This window comes from Ovis aries, chromosome 17 (assembly GCF_016772045.2).
Source record: "Ovis aries strain OAR_USU_Benz2616 breed Rambouillet chromosome 17, ARS-UI_Ramb_v3.0, whole genome shotgun sequence".
Lineage (NCBI taxonomy): Eukaryota > Metazoa > Chordata > Mammalia > Artiodactyla > Bovidae > Ovis > Ovis aries.
The window spans coordinates 30,178,346-30,201,088 of NC_056070.1; the positions used below are offsets into that span (position 1 = coordinate 30,178,346).

The window sequence follows — 22,743 nt, forward strand, 5'->3', positions numbered from 1 at the left end:
GTGTAGCAAGGACATCATCACATAGGCACAAAATAGTCCTAATGTTTAAAATCTTATCAAAATACAGATAAGTCAGGACATTCTAATCATAACAATCTATATAATTTTAAATTTAGACATTAAAGTGCAATGACTTTTTAAAATGAAATTTTAAAAATAAAAAAATAAATTCATGCTTGATCAAGAATAAAGAAGTCTGGATGATATATGTATATTAAATAATCACACTGTATAATCTAAACAGATACAGTTTTTATTTGTCAATCCAACCTCCCCAATAAACTGAGGGGAAAAGGATATCTCATCAATATTTTAAAGCAGATAAAATTGTTTATATGCAGTAAGTTGCATTTTGAGAGGAAACATTTAAAAGTTACTATCAAGATAGTGATAATCCCTATTTTTAATAACTTACTAAAAGAGGTATTATTTTTAAGGCCAACTTTAAATATATGATAAATACTAATATATCACTGTCATTTAAAAAAATGAGTCTTAAATATTTATATATTTTCATAAAAATATTAAGCATATTATTTTTAAAATTCATAATCCCATCAGCCTATCTATTGTTAGTATTATACTGTGAAATAAATCTACCCCAATGAACAAAACTTTCCAAAAGAAAAACTATCTAGATATCTTTCTTTTTTGGTTGGCAAAGAGTGACTATGGTTGTATTCAATTTTGCTTGTCTGTAGCTGTCTGATATTTCAGGGGCGCTGAGTTATCTTTGTCTACCTAAGGTGGTTCAGACAGTAGAGCGTCTGCCTGCAATGCGGAAGACCTGGGTTTTATCTCTGGGTTGGGAAGATCCCCTGGAGAAGGAAATGGAAATCCACTCCAGTATTCTTGCCTGGAAATTCCCATGGACAGAGGAACCTGGCAGGCTACAGTCCATGGGGTCTCAAAGGGTCAGACACGACTGAGCGACTAACACACACCTAAAGTGAACTTAGTTAAATAAACATCCTTTCTAAAGTAAGTTTCAGATTTATTTTACTAACAAGTAGAAAAGGGACATAAGGTCTAAATTCATCAATATGTGTATATTCAGAGTTAAAATGAACCAAGTCATGGCTAGACAGTAGGAAGGGAGAAGTTCCTCATGAAATTTTTCTGAGGCCAAATGTTCATGTTTCTTTACAAAACATTTAATATTCCAAATGGAAAAGATCAACCCTTACTAACAGCAATGTTTTCTATAAACTTGGTGCTGAAAAACGTGTCCTTGGTATTAGAACACTGTATCCAGAAAGGCTAGGGACTTCCCTGGTGGTCCAGTGGTTGAGACTCCATGCTTCCACTGCAAGGGGGTGTGCAGGTTCAATCCCTGGTTGGGGAATTAAGATCTGCATGCTGCATGGCCGAAAAAAACCAAAGGTAGTAGAACACTAGTATAACTGGGCAGTGGGGGAGGAGTCGGAATATTCAGTAAGCTAAACAAAAATATAAACAAGTTAGAGATCCTATATGGGAACACTCAAGAGTTATCTGAAAAATTAATATAAGGATAAGAAGGATGAGGTGAAGAAAAGCTGAAGAGACACTGTTTCAGAAATGATCTTAGAAAGTTGTGAAAAAGAATATTTGGTGTGAGGTTTTGATCCAAACAAGCAATATGTAACCAATATATGGCCTGAAACACTTATGTTCTGAGGGTGGCATCTGTTCTCATGTGTAATGCTCAATATATGTATATATAAATAAAAATATAAAAATAAGCATAAATATTGGAGAAGAAAATGGTAACCACTCCAGTATTCTTGCCTGGATAATTCAATGGAGGGCTTAGGGCTTAGGAGGGCTTAGGAGTCTGGAGGGCTACAGTCCATGGGCTTGCAAAGAGTCAGACATGACTGAGCAACTCAGCATGCGGAAGCATAAATATATTGAATCCTTGAATGAGGACCTGAAGAAGCAAAAATGGCTTGGTACTTAGGGTGTTCTTTTATCTGAGAATAAGGATTTAGGAATGTCCAAAAGAAAATATATGGTAGTCTTTGGTGGTGTTCCTTGGAAATGTGAGAAATCTTTAGAATCTGGGGAAATCTCTAGTGCAGACTTTGTACCCTTAGAGAGGGTAGCTGTGAAGACTCCCCAGCACTGGGCTCTGGGGTGGAGCTGGTCATATGAGTGAAATGGAGGGTGAGAAATCTGACTGTAGCAAGCAGGGGCTGAGTGACAACCTCAGGAAGCAGGCGTCACAGAGGCAGGCTGGGTCTGATGGAGCGTCCCTCTGTGACAGGTGCTCAGAGAAAGAAATGCACATGTGAACAGGAGGGGCATCTTCTCCAGCTCAGATTCTCGTGGGTGGAGAGGTCAAAAGATAGGGTATGACAAAAGGAAATTAGCTGGTAGATTTATAAAAATTTACGAATTCTACTTTGGACAGCTACAACAACCTAAAATTTAAGACTGGTATGCTATGCTGGGTGAAGAATGATACACTTGAAAACAACTTTTCCCCTCACTATGACAAAAACTCAGGCAATACACACACCACAGAACCATCCGTTAACATTCTTTAAGGAACTATTTTAGCCACTATTCTGATGTAAGTAAAGTTGGCTCCATAATGCAAAGATAATTACACTTTAGCAAGACATTTTGAAAAGTTTACATGCTAAGTAGCTATAAATGTCAGGAAATCTGGTTGCTTTGATAAAACCATAAAAGGGTGAGACAGATAACCAAATTAAAAGTTAAGCACTATTTTTTTAAAAGGGATGATGTATATAAATATTAAGGATATTATATGTTTTATAGGGAAAAAAACTTTTATTGAGTAATATCTAATATAAGATAGTTTATATCAACCTTCTTATAGATGAGTTTTGTCTTGAGTTTATATGAAACTTCTCATAAAAAGGGTTTTCCTCTGTTGAGTTTATGTGAAGCTTCTTAAAGGAAGGGTATTCTGTTGTTCCTCCATGAACATTAAACTGTGACAAGTTTCATCATCTCCTGTCTCCCTCAAAAGGTTTTCTTAGTTGTGCAATTTACCGAGCCTTTCTTTCCTCCTCCCTTCCCTCCACCCCTGAAACCTTCAGGGGATGCTGTACCCTATTCTCAGGTCCAAGGACTGCACTCTATAACTCACCACTTCCAAAGCCTTGCTGCTTTAATTATCCTCTCCAGCCCACATCATGTAACAAGCAATGTTGCTTTGGCCTCTGCCAAACAACCAGCCAACGCTCCCTTCCCCATCAGCTGCCATGCCAAGCTCTCCACACGAGGGACGGCACAGCCAGACTACAGCCTCACTTCTGCCTCATCGTCCACATGTCTCTCTCACATCTTCGCTGCTCTCCCTGTGTCTGATCCTTTCTCCTGTGTCTGGCAGATGCTCTGAATAGTCCTTAGTCAAAAGGCTGAAGGAACTGAGTCCACTTGACTCAGCAAATTCTCTTTGATCCTCCTCTTTTGGGCAATATCACGGGACTACTCAAGAGAAAAACTGGAAGGCATCGTGGACTCCATTATCTCCTGCAGAATGTACTGTCCTCTTTACTTCCCAAATACTTTACCCCTCATCTACTTCTTCTCCTCCATATCCACAGCCAAGGCCTTTGTCCAGACCATAACCCCCTCTCTTCTGGACTATCATAAAGCTGACCACTTGGTTTCCCAATCTCCAGTCCCATCCAGAGGGATATATTCCTAAAAGCAAATCTGATCACATCAGTCATCTTCTTTAAAATACTGACATTAACTAGTTACTTTCTGGGTTCTGAGAATACAAAAGATTTACAAATGCTTTTTAAAAAGTGTGTTTGTACTTCCTAATCTTTCCACAATATATATGAGCACCAGTTTCGTGTAAGAAGGAAATAATAAAAGTCAAAATATTCTACTCAAGTATCATCTCCTTTAAGAAGCCTTTTCTCCTCTCATAGGCCTAAGAAGTAATTTTCTGCAGGCTGGTCTCCCAGAAAAGGGGTTGGATTCCTCCAAAGTTCCAGAAAAACTAGCAATGGCCCAGTACTTATGCAATCAGTCCTGGTCAACTGCAATGTGTGGACCCAAATTCCCTGATGAAGCCAGGGGGCGGGGGGATGGTGTTCTACCTGCATGATTACTTGCTGGTTGAATGAATGGGGGCACAGAGACGTGGCAACAGATCAGGATCACAAAACTCAGTCATTAGAAGAGTACTGGCACCTTCGTTCTTGTCATTTTGAATTTCTGAAACATTGTTTTTAAACCTACAACTTTTTATTTAAAAAATTTAAACCTACAGAAAGTTGCAAGAAGTGTACAGTGATCACCCATACATTCCCCTCATTCAGTTACATCAATTTTTTAACACATTTTGCCACACTTGCTTCCTCCCTCCTTTCTCCCTTGTCTTACTCACCTCTTCTTATATCCTCACCTTCTTTCTGTCTAAAAAAATAATTTTGCCTGTACTACTTGAGAACTACTTGCAGCTACTTTAATACTTCACTGCTAAGTACCTTGGTACGTATCTCCTAAGGCTACACAACCAAATAGAATTATGACATTTAGGGATATGACATACAATACTCTTCTCTAACAAAGATCATATTCAAATTTCCCCAAATGTCCCAATAAAGCTATTCCCAGTTGCATTAGAGGATCAATAAAGGAAGAGTTGCTGCATTTGGTTGTATGTTAGCTTAGTCTATCTTAATCTAAAACAATTCTCTACCTTTTCTTTCATGACATTAACATTTTTGAAGAATTGAAGGTAGCTGTTTTGCAGAATGTTAAAACCTAGCTTTAAAAGAAATGATTTGGTCTCTCTATGCTTCACCTAGTCCAGGCTTTGCTGTTGGACTTCATGCTGATATTCTGAATCTATTTATAGCAGAACTTATTTAAAATTCAAATACAGAACTGAAGAGTTGGAAGAGGGCTCAGAGATTTATTCTCACAAATGCCCTCTGATTATAGATGAGGAAAGTGAAACCCAGAAGACCTGAAAATTGCTCAGAGCGAGGTTTAAAATAGAGATCTGCCCTCCTTTTCCTCAGTAACCTTCCTGCCACATTACATTCTCTCCCGGGGCATCTTCTGCTGGATGACGAGAAGCGTTTCAGGCTATTTTTATACCCTGAGTATAAGCTTAACATGCTACTGTTGGTTATTTCCAAAATTAAAATAAAGTCTCCTAAGGTATTCTTTGGGCTTCCCTGGTGGCTCAGCTGGTAAAGAATCCGCCTGCAATATGAGAGACCTGGGTTTGATCCCTGGGTTGGGAAGATACCCTGGAGGAGGACATGGCAACCCATTCCAGTATTTTTGCCTGGAGAATCCCTAGAGAAGGACTGAGGAGCCTGGAGATTCCCTGGAGGAGGGAAAGGCTACCCACTCTGGTATTCTGGCCTGGAGAATTCCATGGACTATCCATGGCATCACAAAGAGTTGTACATGACCGAGCGACTTTCACTTTCACTTTTCAAGGTATTCTTTATAAATCAGCATTCCTCTTCTCTTACTGCTTGAATCACCGTTTTGAATGCCATAGGTACAAACTAGGTACAACAGCTTTTTCTGAGACAAGTCCACTGCAGTTAGCTGTGGCAAGAACAAGGGGATACAGACACAAAGACGCACCCAGGCTGTGCGTGCAATTGGAGCATCATGCTGTGGAGTCAGTTTTGGCTTCCGTTCTTTGAGTTATTAATTCTGTAATCTTGGACGAATCATTAATTCTCTCCTAGAGTCTTTTTCTCTCATGTGTAAAACAGGAGATTAATACAGATTGTTATAGGGGAACAAATGAAATTATCAAAGGGAATGCTATTAGCAAAGCACCAACATAATTCCTGGCACCCTACAAATTCTAGTTCCCTTCCCAATTCTCAGGCTGTATACGGGCAGAATCCCCTTGAAATTACATTAGGAAGGCAAGGCCATGCTGGAGTTCAACATACCCTCACAACATGATCATTCTGACCCACAACAGTGTTTCTTCCATCTTTGCTGTTTCCTCATTTTGTTTTTAAATTTTTAATTCTGTTGATTTACTGACCATACTGGATATTCAAAAAAATAAGGAATGCTTCCTGAACTTGCATGTCATCCTTGTACAGGGGCCATACTAATCTTCTCTGTATCATTTCAATTTTAGTATATGTGCAGCTGAAGTGAGGACTGCTGTTTCCTCATTTTGGCATAAAATGTAAGAACTGGCACTTAAAAATAATGTTGTAAAAATATATAAATATATACACACAGCATATATATATATATATATATATATATATATATATATATAAATGTATGTTTAAACACAGAACATTTAATGCAGTTGTAATGGCAAACTGGGCAGGCAGCAGATATACAATTCCTATTTCATGCTTAACAAGGACATGGAAATGGTGGGTGAAATTGGTCCAAAATACTTAAATCATTCTTTCTTTCTCTGCCTTTTTCTGCCAACTGCGCATCGCCAAATTTGCAAATGGTGTATATTAATTAAATGTAAGAATAGACTCCACTGGAAACAAAATTCTTTTTTTGAAGGCGGAACAGATGTGGCTGAACTCTGGCAGTACCGTCAGAACACCTGCAAGTGACACGGGCAAGAAAGAGGAGCCCTCATTCGGGGCTCACATGCAGCCAGTTTACTTGGATGACGCTGTTTCAGGCTTTAAGATACTGTGATTTTGCATTACTGACTGGTAAGTAGCTTCTGTCTGTGCCCAGTGAGGTGCTCTGGTACCCTGGCCCACCCTTGTTCCTCTCCTCATCTAGCAACTAAAGGGGATATCAGCACACTCTGCTCCAGCACTGTGTCTCGTGTGTTTAGTCACTCAGTCGTGTCCGATTCTTTGTGACCCTGTGGACTGCAGCCCTCCAGGATCCTCTGTCCATGGGATTCTCCAGGCAAAACACTGGAGTGGGTTGCTATTTCCTTCTCCATGCCTGGTGACTGCCTGATTCTTTTTTTTATTTCAAACAGCATCATCTGTCTAACCACTCCTAGGCATGGCTGGTCACTGGCTATCATAGTTATTCTAGCACTTTCATTTTGCATTTCCAAAGACAGCTTAATTTACAGAGCCTCTGTGTGCGTGTGTGTATATTCAAAGTATGTGTGTGCACGCATGTGTGTGTATTTTGAGAAGGAAGCGAATACAACAAAATTTTACTTCTTAGAAAACAAGAAACTTTGTCATGGGTCATGTTACCTCAGAGTCTCAATCAGATGCAGGTATGATTCTGACTTATCAGGCGTTTTGTTCTTCATTCCCATCAATCTAAAAACTGCTTCCTTCTTTTACTGCCTGATGGAGCCTCTAACCTTTCTAAAGCATATCATCCTCCCTACCCCTTAAAAGAGAGAAAGCCAATTCCCCATGCTAACAAGAGTAGAACATTCTTGAATAGGAGGTATGGCATTTAAAAAATACATCTAATGACCTAAAAATGTCATTTATAATACAAAATGTCAACGCTTAGAATATCAAAATAACATATTATGGAAAAAATTTATTTTTACCTTACAAGGAATGAAAAATAATTCATTATGTGGCTAAACAAAAGCTCAGGAGTAAGGCTAAACTAGATAAGATAAAAATCAAGAAAAGAGCATAGTGTTTAAACAAAACAAAACCACATTTTTTAAAGCTTTATGGAATTTATTATTTTAATAAGTCAGAATAGAAAATTCCATGACTGTTTAAAATGACTTCTCCAGAAACTGGATTTTCATCAATATGTATGGTACGTACAATGGCAAGTTGGTTATTATGTATGTTTTTAGTATTGTTCTTACAGATATTTATCTTTCCTTTTAGAACTATCTCGAAAAGCTAAAAATGTTGAGAGCTAAAAATTTTAAAGTATTCTAGTGCATAACTCACCCATTATACATGACTTTTTTCAGAATTTTATAAAAAGAAAATAGCACAAGACACATCTATTTCATCACAAAACACAGAAAAAGAATGTCCACCTGCATAGGTCCAGGAATGCAAGACAGAACTCTCTCTATGTTCTCAGAGGTCACCTCTACGTCATTCACAGCAACGAGGACATCACCTGAAAACACGACCACAATAAAAGACAGTTGTGTGAGTATCCAAAACTGAAAAAGATCTGGAGTTGGAACATTAAAAAGTATCTAATCTGACCTTCCAAGTGCAGTACAAAATGTGGTGCAGACATTCAGGGACTCGCTCAAGATTATAAAATTAGTGGCAGAGCTAATCTGCCACCCCACTCTTAAACTATAATGCAACACAACACTGCACCATAACTAAATATAAGCTGTGAATGTTTAAAGAGATGAATATTCTTATTTTTTTCTACAATTGGAAGAATTATATCAACCCAAGGGACAAATGGAAAATTTGTAGCATTAAGCAAGTATTACACTTAACAAAATTGAATCTAAACACTTAGACCCACAGTAAAAAAATTCAGCTGAAATTTTAATTAAATCCATGTGGTACATCATAACTTAAAATCTCCAGCATGTTTCAGTTAAAATATCCTTTTCCATGGCTTTCCTTTAAATGTGCGTATTATCAAATCAAGTGGTTTTAATAAAAGATCAGTGTTAAAATGGAAATTTACTCTCAAAACATGAAGGTAACATCTAAACACCAGTGAACTGCAGTAACAGAAATACACATAACAAGGTTATTTTTTCTCATCATTCTTATTTGATAGGACATACATTAAATAATTACAACCATTCATTAATTCATCCAACAAACACTTATTGTATGCAAGGCCCTGTTCTAGGTACTGCAGATAGAGAATGAACAAAACAGACAAAACTCTCTATACATATGGAGCTTAATATTCTTTGGAGAAGACAAAATAAATAGGCATATAGATAAAATAGTGTTGTTAGACAACTCTCTATTGGCCTCTCCTGCTTTTCTGTATCTTACAAGCCAAGGAACTGAAAGTCTTTGTTCTCAGTTATCTTTTCAAGATTGTACAGTGAACAGTTTTGGATGAAATAGTGTCTCCAGAGCAAAAGTACAGACTAATAAGGATAATTTCTCCCTCAGTGTCTTGTTATTAATAACTGTTCTTTATAAAAGATTTGGGTTTCCTAAACTCAAAGTTCCTTTCCTTTAAAGCAACTGTTGTGTAGGTGTCCCCTGGTCTTCATGATGACCTTTGAGAATGAGTGCTGGGGAACAGGTGAGACTGTCATTACTTCACCCACTGCTGTTCCTCCCTCTCCTCTGCCTTCGTTCCTTGGTTTCCTTGATATGCTGTCATATGGGAAAGGGGCAAAGTGCAGAGTGAGCAGGAGTTGCTTAGGCCAGCCCTGTGAGAGCCTGCAATGACCTACACTAGGGTTAGATGCTCAAGAAATGCCGTTCAGTTGAGAATGGCGTTGGGTTTGGCCCCCAAGTCTACATGATGGTTCACTATTATAGCATTTGAGCAACCTTGTAACTTTTCTTAAAAGTTAAGAAATTTTGAGATGTATAGAAATATCAAATCACTATGCTATATAATAGGAACCAACACAGTGTTGTAGGTCATTCACACTTACAAAGCAAATAAACAAACACTCATAGAAAAAGAAAATGGATTTGTGGTTACCAGAGGCAGGGAAGCCAGGAAGGGGAAAATTGGATGAAGTTGGTCAAAAGGTACAAATTTTCAGTTATAAGATAAATAAGTATTAAGAGTGTAATGTACAACATAAGTATAATTAATGCCCTGGTATGTTACATAACAAGTGTGTTTAGAAAGTAAATCCTAAGAGTTTTCATCACACACAAAAATTCTTTTTCTATTTCTTTAACTTTGTACCTATATGAAATGATGCATACTGACTAAACATTACCACTTATTATGGTAATCATTTTATGATGTAAGTCAATTTATTATGCTGTACACCTTAAACTTCTACAGTGCTTTATGTCAATTGTATCTCAATCATTCTGGAAGAAAAGAAAGAACTTGCAAACGAAACTTCCAACTTTAGTTCAACTTGGAAAAATAAAAAAGCAACATACTCCCCTGATTATTTTTAAACAAGAGATTAAATAAGTGTACTATATAACATTATTTATGGCTATAGTGATTTTTAAAAGGAAGAAAGGAAGGGAAGGAGAAAGGGAGAAGAGGAGAGAAAGAAAGAAAATAATGAAAGAAAAAGAGGGAGAAGGAAGGAAGGGAGGGAGCGAGGGGAAGATGAACACAATACAGGAGTACCGATGTAAAAGAAAACCACTTTTGGATGATACCAACCATGAGTTCTACTGTCTGTAGATTATTGTGTCCTCAGGACACTTGAATAGTGAAACGATTTAAAATTTGTTCCTTTAAACTAAAACCACCTGATAATGTCACAAATGACTCCTTTTCTTTTCCCCCTCCAAACCCCAATGGATACAGTTCAGTAGTTGAGTGTTGTAGGAAGTGTTGTCTGAAAGCACCATGTCAGGCAAACCTCTAAAAATAGGAGACAAGAATCATCACAAAAGACCTGAAAATTAATCCTAGAACAACTGTAGTATGTTCACAATATTTTAAAATGTTTAGTAGAAAACTGTCTCTTTCTATAAAGAGTTATATCTCCTTTTCATTTCTCAGATATTTGTTTTCCTTGTGTTTTTCTGAGCACCTCCTGTGAGGTGACTCAGAGATGGCAGGCTTCCTGGACATCACATCACTGCAGTGGGCAGCTTGTGCCCCAGCAAAGTTCTTTCTCAACAAGTGCATGGGAGTCATTAGTATGCACAGTCCCATCTCAAAGGCTGAAAGGAAATGAAATGCATGAATTTGTTTGAACTGTTAAATAAGCAGTAGTCTGAGGATTATTGATGGGTAGAAATAAGAGGAAAAATCTACCAAGTTTATCAAGAGATACTTTCAAGAATCAAATAAAAACTAAAGAGAGGTTAGTTTATCATAATACTTAAGTCAATTCCTCAATGTAAAGTTTATTATTTCAGAACACCCATCAATTTCTCAACATCTACTTATATCAAATGACAAATGTGTACTGAAGCATACTAACTACATTAGGCATCAGGGACTATGGAAATATATATGCAAAAGTTAGTTTACAGTTCCACTAACATTATATGCAAAATGAATACACAATTTAAGAAATTACTTTCAAACAAAATTATTACACATAAATGTATGAAAAAGAAAGGACACACACCAAAATGCTGTCTTTGGGTGACTGGACTTTTTCTTTGCTTTGTTTTATTACATTTTCTAAATGGTCTACAATAAGCATATATTATTACTACTGCAAAGAAAAAAAATTAATACTCATATCTTATAAAAAATAAAATAAAAAACACACACTGTGGTAGGCAGAATAGTCCTCCAAAAATATCTACATCCTAATCTCTAAAATCTGTGAATATGTTACTTTACATAGCTAAAGAGACTTTTCAGATGTAATTAAGAAACATGAGATTGGGAGATTAATCAAGTGAATCCCATGTAATCAGGGGATCTTTAAAGGAATGAGGCAGGAAAGTCAGTCAGAGAAAGACTTCAAGATGCTATACTGCCAGCTTTGAAGATGCAGTTAGGGACCAGAAGGCTAGGAATGCTTGCCAAGGAAAGGAGTTCTCCCTTGGAGACTCCAGACTGAATGCAGCCCTTGTGGACACATGCATTGATTGTAGTGTAGGAAGACACATTTTAGATTTCTGATTTCCAAAACTGTAAGATGATAATTTTGTGCTGTTTTGAACCACCTGGTCTGGTAACTTGTCACAGTAGCAACAGGAAATTAATATACCCACTCAACAATATAAAGTAACCTTGCTGCTGCTGCTGCTAAGTCGCTTCAGTCATGTCCGACTCTGTGCGATGCCATAGACAGCAGCCCACCAGGCTCCCCCGTCCCTGGGATTCTCTAGGCAAGAACGCTGGAGTGGGCTGCCATTTCCTTCTCCAATGCATGAAAGTGAAAAGTGAAAGTGAAGTTGCTCAGTTGTGTCTGACTCTTAGCAACCCCATGGACTGCAGCCCACCAGGCTCCTCTGCCCATGGGATTTTCCAGGCAAGAGTACTGGAGTGGGGTGCCATTGCCTTCTCCGAAAGTAACCTTGACTAAGCACCAAATGAGAGTCAGAGACCAAGAATGCTACTAAAGAACAGATGGATATACAAGGTACATTTGGAGGTCACTGGGGAAAGAATAAATCAGTCCTGTTAGAAGTGAGTATTTAATGTACAGGAGGACTGGAAAATACATATGAGACAGGGGGGTGGGATCAGATTGTGAATTTAAATTGTTCATTTAAATTCAGCTGAATTTGATGTAAAGGGGAAAGCATCTGATTTTTTAAGCAGTTACATACTGCCATTTTATTCATTAAAGTTAATGCATTTACTGACAAAATCTTAAGTTTTGAGAGAATAAAAATTACTATATTTTTTAACCTCAATATCAATCCCTCAACTATAATACTTAAGCACTAAACTAGAGAAAATCAAGGTCCCTCCCAACCTACCCTTCTAGAGTTCCTTGAATAATGCCAGCACATATATTGTAACTACTAATATTATACAGAAGGTTAAGTAACAATAACTTCTTTATTAAGTAATATTAAGTAATAATAACTACTAATATTATAAAGTGAAGTGAAGTCACTCAGTTGTGTTCAACTCTTTGCGACCCCATGGACTGTAGCCCACCAGACTCCTCGGTCCATGGGATTTTCCAGGCATGAATACTGCAGTGGGTTGCCGTTTCCTTCTCCAGGGGATCTTCCTGACCCAGGGATCAAACCCAGGTCTCCCGCATTGTAGGCAGACACTTTACCGTCTGAACTACCAGGGAAGCCCATGTAAAATTTAATATGATGCTAAAATATCATATTCTCAGAAGATGATAGATGAGAAACTATTGTAAGGCTTTAATTTCTCATTAAAATAGAAAATAATACTACAGAAATGTTGGAAAAAACCACTGATGACTGTAAGTTATTTATGGCACTATTTGTCATTGTTCAGTCATTCAGTCGTGTCCAACTCTTTGCAACCCCATGGACTGTAGCCCACCAAACTCCTCTGTCCATGGGATTCTCCAGGCAAGAGTACTTGAGTGGGTGGCCATTCCTTTCTCCAAGGGATCTTCCCAACCCAGGGATCAAACCTGGGTCTCCTGCATTGGCAGCTGGATTCTTTACCAGCTGAGCTACCTATAGCCATGATTAATTTTGAAAATTATTTTTAGTCTTTACCTTTGTTCACACAAAGGAGTCATTAGGAATTATTTTTTTCCTTTTAAATCTCTCAAGTAATAAGAATTGTTATGCTGGTTACATAGTTTTTAGAATTATAACTTTAATAGTCAAATAAATAATTTATAATTATTAAATTATAATTTAAATAACCATACTGTTGGCCTGACATTTTCATGGTTTTTATTTTTTATTCTAACTAAAAAATGCTTCAGCAAATGTTTTCATGCACATAGTTTTTCCTCTTTTTACATCAGGGGTCAGCAGACTTTTTCTGGAAAGGCTCAGATCAGTAAATACATTAGGCTCTGCAGGCCATATGGTCTTTGTTGCAACTCTTCAACTTTGACACTGTAGCTTTAAAGTAGCAATAAACAAATGAATGTAGCTCTGTTCCAATAAAATTTTATTTATGAACACTGATGTGTGCATTTCATAAAGTTTTCATATGTCATAAAATATCACTCTTTTGATTTGTTTTCTAACCACTGAAAAAGGTTAAAACCATTCTCAGTTTGCAGACTGCACAAAAATGGGTGGTGAGTTCATTGGAAAGACAGAATTTTAAGAGAATTTAGGCTGGTGGGCCTGACTTGATCCGCTGGTGATGGCTTGCAGGTGTGTCTTAGATGACTTCTTTAGAACAAATGTTTCCAATTGGATTAGCTGGATTAAACAGTACATTGTGATAGCTTATTTCCCAATTATATTTTTGAAAGGGTTAAATCATTTCTTTTTTGTTTCAAAGAGAAATCTTTTGGCATTTTCTGTGATTCATAGGGTCGCAAAGAGTCGGACACGACTGAGCGACTGAACTGAACTGAACTCAACCACCCGCTCAAGTGAGCAACAAGGTTAAGCGAAAGAGCTCTGTGAACAGAATTCACAACCCGTGGATTCTAGCTTTATTACTGACTGGCTGGCTATCTGCTCTTGGATAAGGAACATGACACCTCTGGTGCTCACCCACGAGGGAAGTAACTGCACCAGACTCGCTATACAGTGGCCTAAAATCTCTTAAAACTCTGTCTTTCCAATGAACTCACTGCTTCAGTGTCTTTACTAGTGGATCAAGTACCATGGGTTAAAATATGGAGGATAAATTACGTGAGAGAAGAGAGACAAGTAAGTAGAGTTATTTTCATTAAGCATATAGAAATGGGGACTTCCCTGGCAGTCCAGGGGTTGGGACTCTGCTTCCACTGCAGGGGACCTGGGTTTGATCCCTGGTCGGGGAACTAGGATCCCACAAGCCACACGGCACAGTCAAAAATAAATGAATAAATAAAAGTAATTTTACTTGGGGATTGTAAATATAGGAAAACAAAGAATATCAAAATGTTACAACTATAATGGGAGAAGACAAAAATGTATACCAAATAACAGTCTACTAAAGATTAAGAGAGTAAAATCACACATTCAGTTCAGTTTAGTCGCTCAGTCGTGTCTGACTCTTTGCGACCCCATGAATTGCAGCACGCCAGGCCTCCTTGTCCATCACCAACTCCCAGGGTTCACTCAAACTCATGTCCATCGAGTCGGTGATGCCACCCAGCCATCTCATCCTCTGTCGTCCCCTTCTCCTCCTGCCTGCAATCCCTCCCAGCATCAGAGTCTTTTCCAGTGAGTCAACTCTTCGCATGAGGTGGCCAAAGTACTGGAGTTTCACCGTTAGCATCAGTCCTTCCAATGAACACCCAGGACTGATCTCCTTTAGAATGGACTGGTTGGATCTCCTTGCCGTCCAAGGGACTCTCAAGAGTCTTCTCCAACACCACAGTTCAAAAGCATCAATTCTTCGGCACTCAGCTTTCTTCACAGTCCAACTCTCACATCCATACATGACATGTTCATAAAACCCAAAGCTATCTTTTCAAAAGAGAGCTTCAGATATTTTAATTGCAAACCCCCAAAATGTCTATTAACAGTGGAATGGAAAAACAAATAGTATGTATTCACACAATGGATTACTACATAGTGACAACATCCACATGTCTCACAGACTATAAACTAAAGACAACAGAAACAAGAGAATACACACCACATGCTTCCATGTACATGAAGTTCAAGAAGAGGCGAAATCAACTGTTGCTAGAAAACTTCTGACTTTTAGAAGACTATCTTTGGTGGGTGTACCAATAAGCAGGATGCACCCTGGGGCATCTGGGTACCCACCTGGGTTGTAGTTACAAAGGTATACAGATATGTTAAAATTCACTGAGTATTCATTTAAGATTTGGGCATGTTATGGAGTAACACCTCAATTTAAATGATTTTTAAAAGTAAATCCAAAAGCACTTCCAAAATTTGTTCAAAATTTAAAAGTGAAACAGCGCAAGTATTATATAAAACAAATCTATTTAGTGACCACAGGGGAGCATATCAGAAGCTGATACAAAAAGAACTTGAAATAAAAACTTTGTTTATTCTACATCAGAAACAGTCTTCAGGGTATGCAGAGTCTACGATACTAATGTGTACTTTCTCTAACCCTATCCTTCCCAATCCTTAAAAGAACACCTAAAAAAAAAAAAAAAAAAAAGAACACCTAATTTTAAATGACTTGAATAATAATCTTGAAGAAAAAAAATAAAACACAGATGATAGCCAGTTTCTAGGATGTAGATAAAAGGAGAACTTCTACTTGCTCTTGACCGAGATGGGGACTAGCTACAGGTAAGGAGCTATCAGCTGTCAAACTTTAACAGAAATATAAAAATAAACATGCAAGCCCTTGGCAGCCTGAACAGAAAAAATGGCACCAAGAAAGGTAGCAAAACCCCCAAGAAACCAGCAAAGAAGAATGAGAATAGAACAGATTTCTGCTGTCGTGAAAAGAAAGAGGAGTCACCAGTCTCACTGTGATGCTCAAGGGACTTTAGTCAATGGTGGGTCACTCTCCAGTGAGACAAGGGCAAGAGTCACCTGGAGCAAGCTGCATTGATCAGGACAAAGTTCTCATGATCCTCCTGCCTGTGGGGTGACTGCAGTGTGCAATGTCACCGTGAAAGAAACAAATGAGCAATTACCACCACAGAAGCACCTTGTGCAATTTAGCAAGGTGCTTTGCATTTAGCAAACTCACCATGACATTAAAATTGCCCACTGATGGGTATGAACACATACCCGACTTGGAACAGGACTTCTGATCTTGATAAATGAGGGCATCTGCCCAATGAAGCATTCAAGGACGAAGGCTCTTTCCTAACAGTGATTAATATCTCTGGTGTAAGTTAGGTTATGAGGTAATATTCATTATTCACAAGCTTAATACCTATGACTACTCAGAGAATTTTAAAAAATAAATGCTGAAAAAAAATCATCCATTCTTTATTCCCAAATTATATAATTTTAAAACTATAGGGCTTAATCAAAAAATTCAAAACTTGAAAAAGCAGAGAACAATCACCCATAAAGCCCCCACACTAATCCAACACTACAGCATTTTGCTGTATTTATATTAACTTCTAATTGTTTTCCCTGCCATGTATTCTTTTTACGTAGTTTATTCATTCAGTACATGTTTTTGAGGGCTTATTACAAGCCAAGCATTTTGCCCTGTGCCAAAGATGAAATAATCATTTTATTTCAACAAATTTCCTTTTCTACTTATTTTTAAGTTATAATCTTTCCTGTTACAAAACTGAAATCATTTGTCTAATTTTTCTAACTTTTTATCGCTATTTAATACACATGCAGGAAAAGTACATAAATTGTAGTACAGTACATGCTACCCCACTCAGGTTAAAAAAGTAAACTACTAGCATCTCGGGTACCTTTAAATTATTTTAACAATAAACAGTAGGACCACCCTGGTAGTCTTCCTCTCTGGTTGATTCTCCCTCCTCCCATACAGATGGTGCAAAGATCACAGCCAGAGGTAACTGGCATTCCTAGGAGGGTCAGCAGACTGGAGTGATTATCAGGGGAAAGGAAATAAGGAACAGGAGGTTCACTGGTCATAACCACCTCTCTGTTAGATTTCAAGAGAAATGGGTACAAAGAATTTTAGAGATTGGTCTGAAACTCAGTCCAAATGGGTATTCCCAGCAAAGGCCCCAGGTGAATATAAAGAGAGGGCATGAGCTGGGGTTTTCCGGCATGAGCTGGGGTTTTCCAGCATGTGGGATCCTACGATTATATCGGCAATCCTGCAAAAAACAAGGCAGGATTTCATAAGCAGGGATGCTGGCCTCCTTTCACGGAACTAAAAGAAAAAACCCTAGAGATATTTTGGCCCAATCCTGTAACTTTACAGAGAAGGAAGGTGAGGACTTCAGAGAATGTAAGAATGCACTAGCTCTTGTTCCAGTTGCCTGTTACTGCCTAAGTGATCACCTAAAAACTCACTAGCTTCAAATAACAACGATCATTTTGTAACTATGTGTGGCGATGGATGCTTCCTAGACTTATTGTGGTGATCATTTCAGAGTATATACAAATATAAAATCATTATCGATGCTTCCTAGACTTATTGTGGTGATCATTTCAGAGTATATACAAATATAAAATCATTATGCTGTATACCTGAAACTAATATGTCAATTTTATCTCAATTAAAAAAAAACAAACACATTTATTATCTCTCCCGGTACTGGGGTGGATGGGGTTCAGCTGAGGTTCTCACTAGGGCTTTTCATGTAACTGCAGCCAGACAATAGCTGGGGCTGGAGTTCCCTGGACAGACTCTTCACTCACATCTGGTGGCCGTTGGGAAGGGTAGCTGGGGCCTCAGCTGGGGCCATCAGCCAGAATACTACTATTCAAGTCCCCTTCATGCCGCCTGGGCGTCCTCACAGAACAGGGACAGGCAAGCACTTCCTCACTGAATGGTGACAGGCAAGCAGCATCACCTGTTTATGATCCCACTTCTTAAGTCTCACAGTATCAATTAAGCTGCAGGCGCAGGCCAACCCAGGTTCAAGGCCAGGGAGGCGGGGCAGAGACACCCACTCAGACTATAACTCTCCATGGGAGGAGTATCAAAATAATATTTTACAGAGAGAAAGTAGAGATCTTGTTGCAACTGGTTAGAACACACACTTTGCACAGATGCCCTTCCTATAAGAGTCCCCCTTGCAAATCCCCGTCAGGGCATTTATTACCCTGCAGGAAACTGCTTATTTTTGACCCACCTCTTCCACAACAGTTAAGTGAAAGTCACTCAGTCGTGTCTGACTCTTTGCAACCCCATGGACTATACAGTCCATGGAATTCTCCAGGCCAGAAAACTGGAGGCAGTAGCCTATCCCTTCTCCAGTGGATCTTCCTGACCCAGGAATTGAACCAGGGTCTCTGAATTGCAGGCAGATTCTTTACTAGCTGAGCCACAAGGGAAGCCCTTCACAAAAGTATGAGCTACTTAAGAGGAGTAACTGGATCATTAGTGTAACCTTTGTATTCCTGGCATTTAGCAGATGCTCAAAAAATTATCTGTTGCATCAGTGACAAACAAAAGTTGGACTTCTAGTAAAAGATATTTTTAAAATATTTTAAATGGTTTCTAAAGAATCTAAAAAAACTCCTTTATCAAAATCTCTCAGACTGAGTCAGCTTAAGACCATCAGCTTTGAGAACTGTTAATACCTGTAAGTTTCATTAACAACATAGTCTCATCTTTAATCTATCTTTAAGTAATAAAGTTGCTACTAATTCAAATATATCCAACAGTTTAAAATGTATCAGCAACACAAAATGCTCATCTTAACACATATTCAGAATAACTCATAGGTTTATTATTTTCCCTTCAAAACTGGTAGGATATTTTATGACAAATGCCTTAAAAGGAAATTTATTTGTAACACCACTGGTGCTGAATGTGCTCAAGGAAATCATTTAAAAACCACTCCAAGAACTCAGTGTGCTTAAGTGCAAACATACAATTTTAAAGTATTTTTATCCCTAAATTACATATTTTTGTATCATGTTATTGGATATAGGTCATTCAAACCCAAATTATCACTGTACTGTCAACTTTCTTTTTCTTGTCAGCAAATAAAACCAAGATGAAATAAAATTTATAAAAACTCAAAAATTAGTTAAGTTGTTCCCTGGTCGAACAAGGCATGCATGCATATTCAGTGCAACTAAAGTGCTTGTCTAAAGAACACTGCTCACTGCAGTACACCATCCTTACAATTTCACTACTGTCCCAAATATCCCAAATGATATTGCCCAAATATCATTGAGCAATCTTTAATTGGAAGAAGGAAATGGCAACCCACTCCAGTATTCTTGCCTGGAGAATCCCATGGATGGAGGAGCCTGGTGGGCTACAGTCCATGGGGTCGCAGAGAGTCGGACACGACTGAATGACTTAACTAACTAACTAACCTTTAATTAGTTGAGAGTATAATTTTGTTTTAATCACTTTCCTCACAAGGCATCATCAACCATTAACCCTGCAAACAAGGACTGATGTTCACCAGCAGGACTTACCAATTAAAACCTGACCACTCTTCACTGCAGATCCTCCTGGCAGCAGGCCATGGACCACAAGCCTCTCTCCACCGCCCTGTTTTCCAGTTCTTCTCCAGCTCCACTTGGTCTGATGGATAATCCCAACAAGTACTTCCAGAAGCTTGAGCTGCTCTTTGGCTTTGGTGACGGTTAGCTTTTTGGGGTTTACGTAGATATTCACATCTTTGTGCTGCTGCTGGACAACAACTCCCGTTTTTTGATTGGACTGATGCTTTAGAATGGATACTGGCCCGCTGGCATTACTATTTTTTTTATTATAGCGCTTGGGTAAAAGTTTTTTACTTTTTAAAATCTTGGTAAACCGCTTGAGTTTGGGTTCATACTTTTTTCCTTCTCTGTAATCATCTTCTTCGATGATAATCTCGTTCTCACTAAATCTGACATGGTTCACAGTAGGTGTCTCAGGAAGGAGGCTTTCCACCTCATCCTCACTCAACTCCAAATAAAACAGCTCTCCATTTTTCTGCACACTGTCCAGCCATTCAGGCTCAAGGTCACTATGGAAAAGAGAAAAGACAGTCTGAATTGCAGCCAAACATAAGAAAAACAGTTATGCCTTTCCAGCATAGGGATGAGGGTAGGGGCTGGGGTTAAGGGGGATGGGAAGGGTGAAAGCTCCTTGATTATTTCAAAGTCTCCTTACTGTTTCTAATTTACTGTGAGCATCAGCATTATTTACTGTAGAATGCTGTTTGTAGAGCCTTGAAGAACTGGGGTTGGAGGAGAGGGGATCAAAATGGCACAGTGATAGAAAAGAAAACAAATGAAAAAAAGAGATGGCCCTCTTCTAGCATCTAAGGTTCTGTTTTGTTTTTTAAATTTAATTTCCTGTGTGGTTTTTGTTCACTTTAGACAATTTCACTGGACAGTAATTTATGTTAGTAGTTGATTATGCAATTAAGTCCACAGATGTAAGACATTTGGAAATTGTACATAAAAACATCTTATTTGCATAGAAATTATTCATCATGGCTGACATGCTAAAACAAAAACTAAAGCCTACCAATATTAAGAGACTTTGTTTATATAATAAATGTTCAAAAAAGGAACATTCACTAACCATGGACTAAAATCTTTGCTGAGATCAACTAATTTATCATACAATCACAGTTAATCATAATCACTTTGTAGCCTAAAATTTCCATAAAATTCTTTTTAATGAACAATTTTAGCAGGAAAAGTAAACCACATATTACATAATTCATCATGTGATTATTAAAAAAAACCTTTTAACTGGGAAGTAGGACATTGAAAAAAACAAAATTGTTGCTATTAAAGTGATTGAAACAGCACTGAAAAACACACTCTTCTTAAGATAGCAGAACTAACCACAAACTCTACCCTGTTCAGTGTTAGTTTACCTTTCAAATTGGTATACTTTAAAGCAAAATTTGTTACAGTGGAAAAGAACTAACATGTGGAGAGAGTTTTTTCAGAAACATGGACTGTAATACGTTGGCATGAAAGGGTATAATCTGTGTCCTCATCATTCAGTTATAAGACATCTCTATTTTCTGCAGTATTTATTAGCAACCCTGGTTCTTTTAACTTAAGAGTCAAGTGTCTCTTTCTAAATATCGTGAAAATTAATCCCAAAAAAATGCACTACTCTATTACTCACTCTGAAACTAACCACTGCCCTGGTCTGTGGTTGGTAATTAATACTGAATTTTCAACTATATATGTTTGGTTAAAAAAAAAAAGCATAACTATCCCCAGATATCAAAACTAATGTTTCTTTGGCCCTTGCTGGTCCCCAATGTGTGGCATCATTTTAGGCACTCAGGCACATGTGTATTATTCACCATTATCAGTTGCTTTGAATATATCTGTCTATACCTACAGAGTCGGACACGACTGAAGCGACTTAGAAGCAGCAGCAGCGTACCTACATAAATCAGCATTTAATAACTCTGCAGTTCTACTGATAAATAACTGTGTCTTTGCCACAAAAAATTAGATAACAATGTACCATAATTTAAAATGGCACAATGAAAATACCATAATCATACACAATTATGAAGATACATATCAATTAGAAAATGAATGAAGCTGATTTGCTTTATAATCTCATCCTTTTAATCTGCTATATTATTTACATTAAAGATATGTGATCCCAAAGAAACATTTATCCTTCCCTGCTAAACATGAGGATGATTCATCTTATTCTCTAAAATCTGAATGTGAAACCACTTTTTGGTTACAAGTTAACGCTCCCAGCAGGGAAGTGTGCCAGGGAGGGTGGCATTCAGTAGTGGAACAAAGAAACAGTGCCAGGCACTGTGCTGAGTACTAGAATTACAGTGATGAAAACATCAGTCCCCTCCCTTGTCCAGAGGAGAGGAGAAAGTGAGAAAGAGCTCGAGACAATACACATAGTCAGTGCAAAAGAGAGCTTATCCAGCTTGGCCAAGTTGAGGGTGGGATCAAGGGAGACTTTCCAGTAGGGAGACCACAGAGGTGAGTTTTAAAGTGGCCAGGGAGGAGGGCTTGGGGGCTGAAGCAGAGGACGAGACGAGATATCCAAACAAAAGTACCAGGATGAGCAAAAGCCTTGACGGGTAGTCTCCTTGGTCTATGTGGACAACCACAGCCAGTCTGTGGCTGTCAGAGTGGAGTTGGTGAGCTGGGGAATGACAGGAGATGTGCAGTTCTAATTTTGTGAGGGACCCCCGCACAAGGTTTGGAGTTTGTTGTGTAGGTAAGAGAGCATCAGTGAAGACTTTTAGTAGAGGGTTTCCAAGTCAGATAACCTTTGAATAGCTCTACTTTGACAGGATGATAGAAGAAGTTGAGGTGGACAAAAATTCAAGGTAAGAGGCCATGCAGGGGACTGCTTCCATAGTCCAAGCAAATATGATAACTAAGGCAATGGGAGAGGAGATGGAAAGCAGGAAAAACATTTGAGAGACACATGAAAATCACCAGGATGTTGAGACTGATTAGATGTGATGCTGACTAGATTTCTAGTTAGCGACTGCACTTTCATGCATCCTTATATATATAGACAGACTCATTTTAAGTAAATGGGCATGTAATTATTGTACAGGTCATCCTCCCTTCCTACCTTTCACTGACATAAATGATGTTAAAATCT

General features: G+C 38.2%; 1 protein-coding gene and 1 non-coding gene across 2 annotated transcripts in view; both read right to left on the bottom strand.

The window, feature by feature from the left end:
- INTU (inturned planar cell polarity protein) overlaps nt 1–22,743 on the bottom strand; it is an 80,520-nt gene that overhangs the window by 46,735 nt on the left and 11,042 nt on the right. The window contains exons 2-3 of the mRNA XM_004017263.5: nt 19,605–20,143; nt 7,931–8,016 (exon numbers count right to left, since the gene is read on the bottom strand). Coding sequence (XP_004017312.3) covers nt 7,931–8,016; nt 19,605–20,143 — 625 coding nt within the window. The remainder of the gene's footprint in view (nt 1–7,930; nt 8,017–19,604; nt 20,144–22,743) is intronic.
- LOC114108921 (U6 spliceosomal RNA) lies at nt 6,018–6,124 on the bottom strand. The gene has a single exon (XR_003585647.1). It is a non-coding gene; the product is annotated as a U6 spliceosomal RNA (small nuclear RNA).